Source organism: Abramis brama, assembly GCF_963993115.1.
Source record: "Abramis brama genome assembly, chromosome: 5".
Taxonomy (NCBI): Eukaryota; Metazoa; Chordata; class Actinopteri; order Cypriniformes; family Leuciscidae; genus Abramis; species Abramis brama.
In genome coordinates, this window is record NC_139967.1 from 36,986,646 (window position 1) to 37,002,974 (window position 16,329).

General features: G+C 37.0%; 1 protein-coding gene across 4 annotated transcripts in view; it reads right to left on the minus strand.

Moving 5' to 3' along the window:
- Positions 1–16,329, minus strand: part of LOC311083442 (segment polarity protein dishevelled homolog DVL-2-like) — a 250,049-nt gene that overhangs the window by 6,696 nt on the left and 227,024 nt on the right. Inside the window, exons 15-17 of one of the 4 annotated variants that reach the window (XR_014606297.1) lie at positions 14,184–14,687; positions 1,543–1,643; positions 942–1,366 (exon numbers count right to left, since the gene is read on the minus strand). Coding sequence is in view for 3 of the 4 variants with exons in the window: in XM_084114965.1 (XP_083971091.1) it covers positions 14,158–14,687 (530 nt within the window). In the remaining variant the exon portion in view is untranslated. Of the gene's footprint in view, positions 1–941; positions 1,367–1,542; positions 1,644–6,389; positions 6,655–9,415; positions 14,688–16,329 lie in introns of those variants that run through there. The other 3 variants (XM_084114966.1, XM_084114965.1, XM_084114964.1) reach the window with 3 other exon arrangements.

A 16,329-nucleotide genomic window follows, 5' to 3' on the forward strand; every position in this document is an offset into this window, starting at 1 on the left:
AATTAAGTATTGGTCAGCATTTATCGTTGTTATTATTGTATGTTTTGGGGTGGGATAGCAATGCAATTCATTCTGGGGTAATATTAATTTTTAATATTAATGATACTTAAATTTTTCGAGTATAAAATCAACAGTTTTCCTCCAAAGGCGAATCTTCGCACAACTGCCCTTTGTGCAGACATTACAAACGCTGAGGAAAACCATTCTAGGTAGGGCTGTCGAGTTACTGATGTTATGAGGTATACATATATATATATATATATATATATATATATATATATATATATATATATATATTATGGGTTTGCATACATAATATGAGATTTTTTACACAGGAAAAAAGAACCTACAAGGTTGAATATCTTAATATATATTTTCTTAAATAATTCATTATAATACATTTTAAAAAAGCATTTTTTTTTGTTATTTATAGGCCTAGGCCTGAGGGATGAAACGAGAGTTAAATTCAACAAGAAAAAGAGGAAAAAATAAAGCAGTAAGCCACTTTTGCTTGTGGATGAAAATGTTTGGATATAAAAAAATAATAATTAACAACATATTCAAGAGATGACAATTTTGGGATTTCGTAATAAAAATAAATAACATCGTTAAGGATAAAACGTTGGGTCACATTAGTAGGGTTAAATATAAGAACTTAAATCAACCCTAAATGTATTCACAAAATAAATGGGCAGCAGTTTCTTCAAAAAGACCACAAAATGAGCAAGTTTAATCAATATCAAGATATTTACAGATAGATGAATTAAACGTGTCGTTCAAATCTTTTAAGTTGTTGCGCGTGTGATAACGCGTCGTAGGTCACATGATAACGTCAACATGGCAGATGTCCGGTTCGCATTCATACTCAACGAGATCTGGCTATAAAGTACCTACTCTTTTAGCGCTTGTTAAGTAAGTACTTATTGAAATTAAGTACCTACTCATTGAGTATGCGGTTTGGAACGCAGCCAGTGTCTCCGAACAAGATGGCCGCTGCCAAGCCAGTGTCTCCGGACAAGATGGCCGCCGCCGAGCCAGTGTCTCCGGACAAGATGGCTGCCGCCGAGCCAGTGTCTCCGGACAAGATGGCCGCCGCCACATCGCCTAAGCCCTCAGCAAAGATGCCCGCCGCCATGCTGTCTGTTCCTGAGCCGGTGTCTGTTCCTGAGCCGGTGCCTGTTTCTGAGCATAACCCCATAGCTGCCCTCAAGAAATTTTTTTTTTTGGGGGGGGGGCAGTGTGTCCCTTGATAGGGCCATGGAGGCCGCGCCTCAAAGTACTACTGACAACATCAGAATGTTCCCTGGTCTGCTTGTCCACAAACACAAATGTACTCATTCCTTCAGATGAAATCCCGGTTCCAACACTATATAAAACAGGGAGAGAGAGAGAGAGGAGAAAATTCCATATTAGTTTTTTTATTATTATTATTTTTACTAAAACTTAAGAATATATATTTGTAAACAGCTTTTTGTCAATAGCATTTTCAAACATTTCAGATGAACTAAATTTAATTATGCCAGATTAAATTTTAATACTTACATATCCTAAATTCTGTCCAAAAATGCTGATATCCATAGAGAGAAAGACTGAAATCGATGTTTTAGCCCATTTCAGCTTGTCTGCAGTGAAGGGGTACCTGTCTGAGACAAATACACAGTAAGACACATGCAAGAAATCACTGAGTGATGATCGTTCTCCTTCCTACAGTAGTTAACCCATCTGTGCGCTGATATTAGGACCTTCCTGGTCAGGTGGGACTGCAATGGTAGAGAGTCTTCTGCCTAATAAAATATCAAAATAATGTAAAAATATACAGTGCTATGCATAAGTTTAGACACCCATGCTAAAGTTGACTAAAAAGAGTAATAAAAAATCATCTTTTGGAAATTGAACTTAATGCCTTAATTAAAAAAAAAATAGGAAAAATCCAACCTTTAAGGACACCAATTTTCTTTGTGAATGAATAATGTATCGTAAATAAATAAATGTTCTTCCTTAAAATACAGGGTGCATAAGTCTGGACACCCCTATGTTAAATTCCCATAGAGGCAGGCAGATTTTTATTTTTAAAGGCCAATTACTTCATGGATCCAGGATACTATGCATCCTGATAAAGTTCCCTTGGCCTTTGGAATTAAAATAGCCCCACATCATCACATAGCCTTCACCATACCTAGAGATTGGCATGGTTTTATTTCAGTTAGCCTAATAGCTGGTTTGATTTGCATTGAGAGATGATCTTATGGAAAGTACTCCATGCCAATCATGCCAGTCAGAACCCAGTGATATTACACTGAATGCTCCAGCGCGACACGACAAATCCCAGACAGTGTATAGTGATGCGCCGTTATATTTCTGACGTATGGTACTCCGAGTCCAAGCACTCGCACTATTTCTGACAAGGGACAAACAGGTTTGCATTTTGCATTAATGGTCCGGTCGCTTCAATGTGTTATTTACTGTAAAGAGAAATAGCAGTATAATACCAGAGAATGTCTAATAAGGCGAGAAGTTTCACTCTCAGTACACTTCCGGCTTCTGAACTGGTTGCATTTCCACTCTGATTCCATATGAGGGCGCTCACAGGATGAGTGCAGAATGAATGGAGGTCTATGGCGCTATACCCATCAAAATCCACTTTTCTCAGGATATAATTTTTGTCTAGTAATTTGAATGTTGTATTCGAAAGGAGATGCAAAGAAATTACACATTGCTGGGTGTTAGATTTTTTAGAGTCACTTATTTGCTTTAAAAAGTCTTTTAAAGTGTCAATGACGTCATACACATCGTACGACCAGAGATACTGCTTTACAGCAATCCTTCAGTCACTTTGATGCTTTCGCGCTCTGCACTTTCTTTTCTCTCGAGGCATCGACAACACAGCTGACACAGGTAAATACACGTTCTAGACGAGTTTTAGTTTTGTTTGTTTCTGATCCCGCTTCGGATGCCACGATGCCATCAAGCAGTATCTCTGGTCGTAATCAGTCCTTCACTGACCAATCAGCGTTCATTAGCAGAATGCTAGCGTGTTATGGGCAACAACAACTCAACCTGTAAGAAATCGAAAGGACATAAGTACTCGTTCATTCAACTTTCGACCTATAACCCATGTTGAACTTGCAAAACCTACAATCAAATCTGAGATTTCTCAACGGCAATCGGGTGAAAGAGACAAATTTAGCTGTCTAGCTCCATAGACTCCCATTCATTTTGCACTCATGGGCGATCGCGGAACAGTGGAAAATTCGATACAATAGGACTTAATAGGGAGTGGGCAGGCTCTCCGTAGACGGGCTCTGATAATACTGAGTGATTTAAAGTAAATAACTGTAGAAATTACAGAAAAGTCTAACAGTGTATGTCCTTTGGGGCTTGCCATAGGCAAGAGAGGAATGGGCATGCACATTACAGTAGGTGTCCCTGCTGACCATGAATTGAACAGGTGGTTGACATGAGAGAATAAAAGTGTGCACTGTTCTTGGAACTTCTGAGTCTAGTTTTCATTATTTTATTATTCAAAAGTGTTTAGGCAAACCCTGATAAAGAAGCTCAGTTACACTGGTGATAATCTTGAGACAAAACAATGGCTCTGACATATTTTAAGACATGTCAATACAAGTTCAGTTAAAGCTGCTCAAACATACATTTAGTCTGGGACTAGGCTTAAAGGTGAACTAAGTAACTTTTTTACCTTAACCGAACAGCTTCGGAGTCATTGGAATAGTTATATGACTTTTTTCGGGTTGAATGGTGGTTGTCTCGCACCCCCCAAGTGCCTGTGAGCCGAAAAACCACCCTTGCAACTTTGGGCCGGCGGGGAAGCAGGAAGTTTGGGCCTCAGCGTCAGGAAGTATCACGTGATATCTATGGAATTATTCTTGTGCCAATAATAATGAACGTAGCTTTTCAAGAAACTAATGAAAATATAAATTGAAACTAAATAAATTATCTCTGAAACTGAAAAAGTATAAATCGCAGGCAAATTTTTTGACTTCGTTTTTAATACACTGCATGTTTTGCTAACTATTTCTCATATTTCAATCGCTAATCTGAACTTACAAATGCGCTTCCAGAGTTTTCATTTCCGCTTCTGAAGTTTTCGTTCGCCGTTCTGACACATTTCTCTCGTGGGGGCGGGGCTAGTAGCACTGTGTTCTCATTGGTTACTGAGTTTTTGATTGACAGCTTCGTGACCTGGAAGTGAAGACGTCAGTGGTGTGTTTATGTGTGGATGTCAGCGTCTGTAATCGCAGCTTTCTATTTCATTTTAGTGATATTAAGTTATGTTTGTTTTTTAATTTTATCTGTATTTACCTGCTGCTACTACTTAGTTGGCAGAAGCTTTTAGGGGCACAAGAGATCTATTCAGTCTATTCAGGTGTAATTGTAGGCCTACATTAAAGTACATAATACTTAAAATATTGTAGTGTCCAATGTTTTCGCAGAATATTTGTTTATTCCTGATGATTCTTTTGCATGTTAGGCTCTGATTAGGTTCAGCGGTTACAATTTAAAGAGAATAGCAAACGTGTGTGATATATTCAGCCCTCAAAAAAGGTTGGCAACCATGGCCATCACACTACTCATTGTTAGCACAGTTTACACGTTAATACGTTAATCAAAATTAATGATCACTTAAATAAGAGGAATTTAAACAATATGAAAATTACAGTCGTGGCCTGCTGTCAGATACAGACCTCAAAGGGCATTTCATTACATATGTCACACAAAGAATGTTCTTGTTGCCATTTTTTTTTTATTGATAATTGTATTTAGTTATTTCATTTAATTAACACTATCTTCTAACATTTAAAATTGTAAATATATTTTAACAATCATCAACCGTTTCAATCGTGACTTATACAACTAGTTAAATGAATGTAATTGAAAATATGAATTCAAATAAATGTATTCTTTATTGTCACTAAAGCATATACACAAGTATCAGAGTGAAAGTATTGGATGCAATTATGTTGTGACCGGAAAGACCAGAATCCACAAAACATTAACTGCATAATATACATGTAATGCACAGTATTCTCATGATATACATTACTATACAAAATGCACAATTACAAATACAGAATACATTAAAAAAATTCATATATATTTTAAATGTTGCAATGATTCTTTGAGCAGTTCCTGTTGCAGTACAAGTAACAAAGCAGTGACTGGACACAAGCAGTACAAGGATAGTCCACCCAAAACATGAGAATTCTCTCATCATTTACTCTCCTTCATGCCATCCCAGATGTATATGACTTTCTTCTTGACATAAACATAGACAAAGATTTTTAAGGAAATAATCCATCTCTGTGAGTCCATAATACAAGTGGATTGTAACCAATGTACGTGAGACAGTTGGTCGGAAGTGATTTTTAATAGTTAAAACAGTCATATCATTAGTATTTTTCTTATCTAGCCTATTGTTTGACTTCAGAAGGCATTGACTCATCCACTGAGGTCGCATGGATTACCGTCACGCTCACTGTGTGTGGTTTTTAAAGCATCTTTAGGATTCGCAGAGATGGATTACTTTCCTTACAATCTTAATTCATGTTTATCTGTAGAAAAAAAGTAAAATGCATCTGGGACAGCAGGAGGGTGAGTAAAATAAGAGAGAATTTTATTTTTGGGTGAACTATCCCCTCAACATTCATATGCTGTTGGTATGCTAATCCAAGATCAGCATAGATTAAAGGGATACTCTACCGTTTTTTCATATTAAACTATGTTATTCCCTTATCTAAGACGAGTTGATACATACCTCTCTCATCTCAGTGCCTGCACTTAATCGCTCTAGCGCGCGGTGACACTTTGAAAGCACTTAGCGTACCCCAGTATATTCAGTGGTATCTAGCAGCAATGAATTTAGAAGTGACCAAACACATCAACGTTTTCCCTATTTAAAAACAGTTACACGAGTAGGTATACGACCAAGTATGGTGACACAAAATAAAACGTGGCGCTTTTCTAAGCGGGTTAAAAAGGATAACTATAATGTATGGCGTAAAAGCACTTTTGGAAGTACTTCGACTGGCGCAGTAAAAAGTCACAGATCATGGATCCAAAAGTGCTATTACGCCATACATTATAGTTATCCTTTTTAACCCGCTTAGAAAAGCACCACGTTTTATTTTGTGTCACCATACTTGGTTGTATAACTACTCGTGTAACTGTTTTTAAATAGGGAAAACGTTGATGTGTTTGGTCACTTTTAAATTCATTGCTGCTAGATACCACTGAATATACTGGGGTAAGCTAAGTGCTTTCAAAGTGTCACCGCGTGCTAGAGCAATTAAGTGCACGCACTGAGATGAGAGAGGTATGTATCAACTCGTCTTAGATAAGGGAATAACATAGTTTAATATGAAAAAACGGTAGAGTATCCCTTTAATAATAATAAAGTGAAACCTCTTGTGTACTTGTGAACTATGTTTGTTTTAATCTAGAGGAAATTGAAATATTTGCTAGTTTATATTAAAATAAATCAGGTGTCTGAAGATCAAGATCCCAGTCATTCAAAGGTGATGTGTCTGAACAACAAAGTAAGATTATTGTCTGACAGGGACAGTGGATCTCTGGTACTATCACTCCATCCTCTGTGTCAGCATCAGAATTTTGTTTATGGAAAAGTTGCTCCACTTCCTGGAAAATGAGAGAGGAAATGTATTATAATCTAACAATACAAACTGCTTTAAACTCCCACATACAGTAACAAGTTGCAGATTTAAAATATTTATTATATATATATTTAAGGGATTTTACAGCACTAAATATTTACCTCGGAGTCATGCAGCATTTATCATCTGTAATACTGTTGTGTAACCAGTAGATGGCTGTATAGCCCTATATTTAAACATATATCCAAGGCTGTGCATTCCCTAGTTGCTGGATGTTTTCAGTCATAATTACTTGCATGTATTAATTTTTGAATTTGAACATATATTTATTATTAAAGACTATTAAAGATTAAACATTTTTCTCAGTAATGTTCATTTGAAGTGCACTTTTTTTCATTATTATTAGTCAAATATGGACACAGAAAAAGCATTTTGTTACTCATACTAGATACATATAATAGCTTTATCAGTCATCTTCATCACACAAGAAAGTAATCAGAATAAATACTGCGACCAGGGTGATACTTCAAAATAATTGAGTGTTTACATATTATGAACAGAGACGTGTTCTGTGGTCAAGTCGTGTCTCTCCTCTTTCAAAAACTCTGCATCGCAAATTAATCAGCAATTGAGAAATTCAGGTTTAAATAGCTTTATTGGCATGGTAAAAAAGGCTTTACATTGCCAAAGTTGAATCAGGCAGTGATTGACAGCGCTCTGGTCCTATGGCATCGGTCATTGACTGATACAGTACAGATACTGTACAGTACTCTAGCCCAATGTTGTTTGGGGGGAAATATGATCTAATCGAAGCAAATATGATCTAATCGAAGACTGTAACCGAATGTAGATAAACAAGTCATGTAATGATTGGGCTAACAGTTAAATCAAGACAACACAGCTGTATAATGTTATGGGCTCTCACTGAGCTCTAAAATGCCTCTCCACCTGAAAAAAGCCAGTACTGTATTATAAATAGTATTAGTATAGTATTAATGAAAAAAAAAAAAAAAAAAAAAAATCAGACTTACCACAAGTAGGCTAACATTATCCAGGATCCTGATATAGCGACGATGACTAATGATAAATATCATTTGTCTGTACTATTCCTTCTATAAGAAATCATCTCAACAATATAGTGTAACAAAAAATAAATACAGATATAAACTTAATATCACTAAAATGAAATAGAAAGCTGCGATTACAGACGCTGACATCCACACATAAACACACCACTGACGTCTTCACTTCCAGGTCACAAAGCTGTCAATCAAAAACTCAGTAACCAATGAGAACACAGTGCTACTAGCCCCGCCCCCACGAGAGAAATGTGTCAGAACGGCGAACGAAAACTCAGGGAGCGTAAACGAAAACTTCAGAAGCGGAAATGAAAACTCTGGAAGCGCATTTGTAAGTTCAGAAATAGTTAGCAAAACATGCAGTGTATTAAAACGAAGTCAAAAAATTTGCCTGCGATTTATTCTTTTTCAGTTTCAGCGATAATTTATTTAGTTTCAATTTATATTTTCATTAGTTTCTTGAAAAGCTACGTTCATTATTATTGGCACAAGAATAATTCCATAGATATCAGGTCTCGCGATGTAACAAATTGCTTTAACGGCAAAAAAAATCTGCTAAAATTTTGTCATTATTGCGCTCCCTCACGCTGTTCGAACCCGAATGAAGAAGACGTTTTAAAGAATTTCCCATCTGCTTTGATGTTGTTGATCTATAGCCTCTGGTATCTGAGTGTCGCCAACGAGTTTTTCGACAGTGTTGTCAAATATCTATTCCGAAGCTGTAGGGGGAGCTCTATAGAGAAACTTGCGAGCAAAAAGCGAGAATAAAAAGCAAATTCCCGAAACTGCATAGCCCTGCTTTAAGCCTTGTCTTTGAAACAGGGGGATAGAGTCTTTAAATGCTATGCATCTGAATGTGAGCTTCAATCAGTGAAAGGTTGTAACGACTACGAGGATGAACCAAACACAAACTAATCTTCTTCCAGATGATTAATTCAACCTTTCCGCTTCTCGCCGAATGAGGGGGGAAGATTTGTTCAGAACGTCTCATGATCATCATCAATCTTGCCATCGGGCCGGCGCCACCATTCTGGCTATTTAAAAGAGCCCCCCAGCACTAACGAAATAACTGGTCAATGCTAGCTTTGTTGCCGAACACTGATTGGTTAAGAGAATGACAGAGACCAAGGTCCCACGAGAGATGAACAAAACAGATTTCAGCAGGAAATATCCATGACCTCAGATTGGAATGTCTTAACTGTCACAAACTTTACACACCAAGAGACTTTACATATCAAAATCCATAAAACTCATACCAGAACAATTCTTGACCGACCTATAATCAAATATCGTTCAACTACATAATTCTTTGTTGTCTACAACCTAGTATATGTGTCTATACTTGTTTAGATCCCATACAAGTCAGGAAATCGTTAGATATTAGATGTGTGAATGAAAGTGTGTACTGTTTCATATCAATGCTATCTTACTAACACAACTAGCAAGATGGCTGGAATTAAATCTGTGTAAAATGTTTCGTCTAAACTGTTGCATCTGGTCTCCAATTAAAGCTAGAGAACCGACACCCCCAGGGAAGACATGATTTACGACTTTGAAAACAAAGCAGCAGTCAGAACTCCCATTTGTAGGAGTAACAAACTTTTTTTTGTTTTAAAAAACCCTTTAAAAAACCCTTTAAAAACCCAGCGCAGAGCGTTAGTTAAGTGGGGCAGAACAAAGACGGATTCAGCAGACGATGGTTATAGTAACCATGTAACAGACGAGCAGACCAACCCAAATTAAGATCAGATGGGTTAGATTCATTTCCAGTCATCTAACTACTTTCCGTATCTCATTTTCTTTCTTTCTTGGTGTTATTCTTCTTTTCCGATTGAAAGTCTTGGTTTTAAGTTAAGTTTTGCTGCAAAGTTTCGGTCCACGATTCACGGCTGCAACGCACGCTTTCAACTTCAAAGACGCTTCAACCATCCGCCAGCACACCACGTGACTGGTTCTCCCTGAACTCTATCCGAGCATGAGGAGATCAACCAACGGACCCCGAAAAACACCCTTGTACCCGACAAAAGGGAATCCTCAAACGGAACGCAGAAACACAAGTAACCTCTAGACTCTTAACTGAACTGGTGGATTATAACCTTTTATAACCTGCATAAAGAACGACCAGGGTTAAATTAATGATTGATGGTTCGTTCAGGTCATGTCTTGAGTGCATATAGAAATTCGGGATTTCTTACCTTTAAACTCATTCTTTCCAAACTCTTTCTTTTTTTCTTTCTGTAACTTGTATGAATGTGTGTGTATGCGTGTGCGTGTGTTTGTGTTAGGTAGCCTACTTTCATGTGTGTTAGCATATAATCAATAAAGTATTGTTTGTATTTGAAAAGAGAAGCATTACTTGTGTTATGTGCTTACGAATTTATTGTCTTGAACTGCGATCTAAGTTACCTATGCTTTTACCCTTGATTTATTTCTTAATTTACTGTTAGCTGGGGATTATTCTTTCTTGGCCAGGAAGATATTATATTTCCTAGAGTTAATAATTGTTTATGCTTTCTGTTCATTGGATGAACTGATAAAATGATCATACTATTGATTCTGCTACAGTAAATTCTGAAAATAATTAAATTATTAATTATTGATCATAATCCGTTATGAATAATAATTAATTATATTTATACGGGCGTATAAACATTACAAGGTAAAACCGGTTCCGAGGTCCACATTATTGCTCGATCCCACACACTCCACACAGAACCCTAGTCTGTGCTGATGAGTGAAAGAATTTAACATAACCCACTGGAATCCCCTGACTGTAAGTCATGCTTTTGGACACAGACCAGCTTACAACTTCACGATACATCAATAAATTATACAGGTTGGCTACTGATGATTTACTAATGGTTTGTTCATCATTTGTTCATGATCAACCAATGTTTCTCAAAAATCTCACAATATTATTACAATTAATGGCAAATGGAATGTTTGGAAATGTAAACTGGTATTTCCTACTGACACACTACAGCAAAATATATAAATAACTGGCTTAAAATTTTTTTATTTGGTGACATTTTGCACAGTATTCTACATCTCTTCAGTGGGTTGTACCATTCTTTAAAGTGTTTTTGGATTGTTCTGCTGAAGAAACACTGCAAAAATATCTTTCCAAGAAACTTAAGTAGACAAATAACTCCAGACAACATAAGTTGTAGAAAATGATAAGTGATCTAGGAGCTTTATAGAGCTTTTTATAGCAGATGCCATCGCTTTCATACCTGCCATGGCGCTGTATTACTTTTAATTACTGTATTACAGTGATTAAAAGAACAAAGATGAAATCAGAAGGTAAACATTATGCATTATGCAGTAGTTAGAATGTTTTTAACGTCCTAAATTGTCAAAAAGATGTTTAAAAATATAAATATCCTCAAAGGTTATTATTCTGAGCAGAGCTGTTGTGATTATTGCAATCATATTATACTATATAACTTAATTAATGGCATTTTCAACTACCCCGGAAATCCAGAGTTCTCGCGAAAGCACAAGTTGAATTTGCTCAGCGAGTTTACTCTGGCGTCGAGTAATGATGCTCATTAAATATGCCCTTGTATCCGAGCTGCACCAATCACATCGGGTAATCTGATATAGGCGGGCCAGAGATGACGACAGCGCTGTGACATCGAAGTCTTTAGTAAACATTGCAAGATGGCTATGGATGAACACCAGTTGTTTGAAACGGCTTTGGCCGCTACAATGAACAAGTTAGACTTGGCTTTTTATCTAAAATAGGAACAGAAGACAGTGCTCGAATCGTTCCTTTGCAAGATGCTGTTTTGCTGACCGGATACGGCAAGAGTCTAATTTACCAGTTAGCTCCGCTGGTAGCTAAGCGTATGGGGCTTGTTGTGGATTGGCCGTAGTGTTATCCAATTGCGTGCAGTGAGATTTTCAAATGCCCCTCGAGCTGGCCGATTTTCATTAGTCAATGCCAGTCTGCCAGACCATTAATCTTTCAGATTTAGGTCTGGATTTCCAAGCTAATTTTCAACAGCTTCATCATTAATAACATTATGAAATAAGGCAATGTGTTTTTTCTATATAGCACCTTTATTTAGATTACAAAAATTATACATAAAAAAAGCAATGTCAATAAGTTGGTAGAAATGCATCCATTTCAGGTCTAACGTATAAACCTATACTGTAACCCTACACAATGATATTGATACAATCTACCAGTAATAGGAGTGTAAAAATGACCCTGGTATGGTTCATGGCAACCACTGATTGTTAGACAAGAACATAAATGCAAATAAAAACAAAATCTGTCAGAAGAAAGGTTTATGTTCTATACTTTTGAGTTTGGCACATCCCAAAACGTATCAGTCAAAAAGAAAAAACGGACACACACACACAACAACAACCAACTGCTCTTTAAACCAGCATCAAGTGGCTTTTCGAAATTTCCCCTCATTTTCTTAACCCTGCTGTGTTGAAAACCCTATAACACTTGTGGGTGTTCCCAGCCTGCAAAAATGAGCTTATAAATCTCTCGTTATGCTACCTTATCACCAAATATGTGATTCAATCTTTTTGTCAGCTTGTTTTCTTTCAATTAGGACAGGTTTTGTATTTATTTTTGGAACTGATAAATTGTAGGCCTTATTTATCCAAGCTTATGTACCTCAGTTTTTGAAAAAGTGTTATTTGTCGATAATTTTGTCAATTTTACATCAAATATGAAAAAAAAAATGCACTGTTTATCACACTAGTGTGCTTAAATGTTTAACCAGTAAATTTGGTTTAAAATGTTTTTTTTTTCCGTTTGTTTTGGTTTTGTACAAAATGGCACAAAGACACACTTGTGGTGTTCCCGGTAAAAAATGACCGGCCTACAAAAAAATTGCGTAATGAGAGATTTATAAGCTATTTTATCACCAAATATTGGATTCAATCTTTTTGTAAATTTGTTTTCTTTCAGTTTTGAAACTGATTGGTCGTAGGCCTCATTGATCTGAGCCTCACAACACTAGTGTGATAAACAGTGCAAATCTTTTCCATATTTTATGTAAAATTTACAAAATGATCCACAAATAATGCTTTTTTTACTCAAAAACGGAGGTACGTAAGCTCGGATTAATAAGGCCTACGATTTATCAGTTCCAAAAATAAATATAAAACCTGTCCTAATTGAAAGAAAACAAGTTGACAAAAAGATTGAATCCAATATTTTGTGATAAGGTAGCATAATGAGAGATTTATAAGCAATTTTTTGTAGGCCAGTCATTTTTAACTGGGATCACCACAAGTGTTATAATGTGGAAAAAAACACACAAAAATTAATTTTTTGTGTGAAAATTAGCATTTTCGGGTATGGGAAAATCCTCTCCAAGCCAAAATGACCCGAACAAAGCATAAGTAGAAAAATGCCAGTTGATGTGTTCCAGCTGAGGCTGTTTGCTCCAAGGTGCCTGCAATTTAACACCAGTCCGTCCTACTTTTCTGAATTCTATCCATCATAAACAACACAACTGGTCTCAGATTAGTAGAACATGTATATTAACTTTGGCCTTGAACTAAAACACATACTAAACAAAGAATGTGAGCCAACTGAGAAACAAACACAGGGGACATGCTTAAATAAACAATGTTTAACAAATGTTGTACATGGAGAAACAACTGACTGTCTAGCAAAAGATACTTGGACTAACAAACTCAAATGTTATAAAAAAAACAAACAAAAAAAAACATACACATTGAAAACCATCAGTGCCTTAGAAAACACCCGACCAAAAGAATCTAGGTCAAGTTGTGAAATAACTACGGTCTACACACACTGGCAACATTCTTATTTCATAAATCTCAGAGCAAAGATGAAAATGATCTTCTTTTGTTCTATAAAATAATGTACCACAGACTCTGTCTGAACAATACCTGTGAGTAAAGTCGACATAAAAATCCTTGTGAAATGTTCTTTACTGTACCACTACTCTAAAACTCTATTTTGCTAAATGCACTGCTGTATTGGTCATTACTTTTCATTGTACTCAACTGAAAATGCTAACATGCACTGCATATCACTACTCAGAAAAAAGGCAGATTTCTTTTTTTTAACTTTGTAGTGACTGAATTTTAATATTCCAGACAATGATCTACATACAATTTGAGCAAAAGTCACTCCTATCAGCGTACCACCACTGTACCTTGTATCTGACTGTAAGGAAATATATCCTTGAATTTTATTCAGTTCACATCAATGGAGTTTGCTATATTACCAGTACCAGTGAATGCTTACTTATACAAGCACTGGGCACACAAGAAGAATCAAAGAGAGTGGAACATTAATCATGGGACAAGCAGAAAGAAATGGCTGTTTTAGATTTTCCGAAATAAACAAAGCGTCCTCTTAGGAGAATTTGAAAGATACTTGATTCATAAATTCTTTTGGATTTGTGCCCCCTCCGATTCATTTCACGTTTCTCACCTTCACTCAACTACATAACATCCACAAAGAACTCACTGGGGTTGCCCATAGCCAGATGGAAGGACTGCCTGGATGCAGTGAGCTCAGGAGGAACGGATCCCAGATCCCTGGTAGGAGGAGCTCCAGGAGGGCCACCAGGTGTAAAAGTGGGCGGCAAAGATGGAAGAGGTGGAGTTGGGAGGGTGGTTATAGGGCCGCCCATGGCCGGATGGGGGTGGGGGTGCTGTGGCAACATCATGACCATCATGGGATTATATGAGATTGGGATTCCAGGGGGATACGGAGCCAGGTGAGAGGGCGGAACTCTGTGATGCGACCGCTGGCTGAGACTGAGGCTGTGCTCACTTGGTGTGGTGGAACCGTTGTCTCTTGTCCGGCTACTGCGAATAGAGTATTCCGATTCGCTGCCGCTGCCAGAACGGGAGTCGGCTCCACCTCCTCCTACAGGGGATTTTTCATCTCGTCCACTGGTGCTCCCACCTCCTTTACTGCCACGTCTTCGCTCACCCTCACTTCGTGTTGAACCACTGCTACGACTTCCTGCGAGAGAGAGAAATAAACAAAGGAAAAGTTGTGTATATATTCAAGACTGAAAAGGAACAGGTAAATAATTTTGACTCAGTTTTTAAGAATATATTGATTCAAAATATATTATTATATATTATATATGTCATAACGTGTCCCATAGAGATCAAGGGGAGGTGGTAGATAGGCTCAGGACTCAGATATCATCCAAATAGGATTTTTATTTAATGCCAGTGGAGAAGAAGGAGTGTACAGATTCACAGTGAGGTGTCAAAGAAAAAATAAAGAAATTAAATAAAATATATAGCTGCGAGCAGCGATTACGGGCCCAAGCCGGTGGCATTGCAACCCGGGTGCCTTTAGTTACCTAAAGGCACCGGGGTGGCGGTGCTGCCGGCTTTGGCCCTTCATCGCTGCTCGCAGCTATATTTATATATATATAAAGCCCCCCTGCCATATATGTGTGTATATACATTCCGCCCCCCGAAATGGCGCTAATTTTAAAATGAAACTAAAATGCTCACGGCTGCACGGGCATTCATAACAGTGCGCGTCCACGGCGAGGAACAAGCAGAGAAGAGCGAACGTTTTTTAATTAATTCCTACTTCCATAAGAATTCATTGAAAACGCTCGCTCTGCTTTATCAAAGTTTATCACCATTATCAATGTCAGTGCGGACGAACATATTATACTTTCGTTTTTTAGTTAGCGATTCAAAATCCCCCAGCAGTGTCACACGTCGATTAACCCGGTGGTAAAATATTCTCACTGTCATATACCTAGTGTATTTTTATATATATAATAGGCCTAACTGATTTTGAACACAAGAGGGTAGTATAGTCCTATGAATGACTTTCTACTATTACTGTTTTTAAACTTAGAATAAAATTAGAATAATTTTTTTTTTTTTTAAAGAATGAAATGGGTTTAGTTGTAATATTTGTATACTTTTATATAGAAATAAATGGTGTATAATTACATTTTTAGAAGATATGAGGCTTTTAGTGTTTTCTTTTTGGACATTACTTTAATCCGTCACTATAGCAAAACTGTTTGAGATGTTTAACCCTCTGGGGTCTGAGGTGTTTTTGGGGTCCTTGAGATGTTCTGACATGCCCTGACATTTGTGCTTTTTTCAGTTGCTTATAAACATATTAATGGCAAAAACAAATTACACACTATTTAGCACAAACAGGGCTACCATAATATGTGAGCAACAAGAATGTACATGTCTGCATTTTTGAGAGAATAATGTTTATGCATGGTTATTGAAAAAACTAAAAACTAAAGTTTCTGAAATAAGGCCATAAAACACATTCTAAATATGTGCCAATAAGACTTTTGTCTAATGGATGTCATCACCTAGTGTTTTTTCTTCAAAATGATGTGAAAATCACCCTGCCTTATCATTCACATAACACAATACATTGATTTGAATTTTGCAAAGCACTTTCTGTTTGGAAAGGCAATATGCGGAGAGTGGGCGTCAACGATCATGCATATTTAGTGGTTCACACCTGAGGAGACAATGGGGCCTGCATACTTAATTAGCCATTCATTCAGGTGAGTCACTGAGCCACAAGAATGCAAGAGCAACAGTTGGAAGCATCTCAATTCTTTTTTATTTTTCCACATATTGTGCTTGCAATTTGGCCT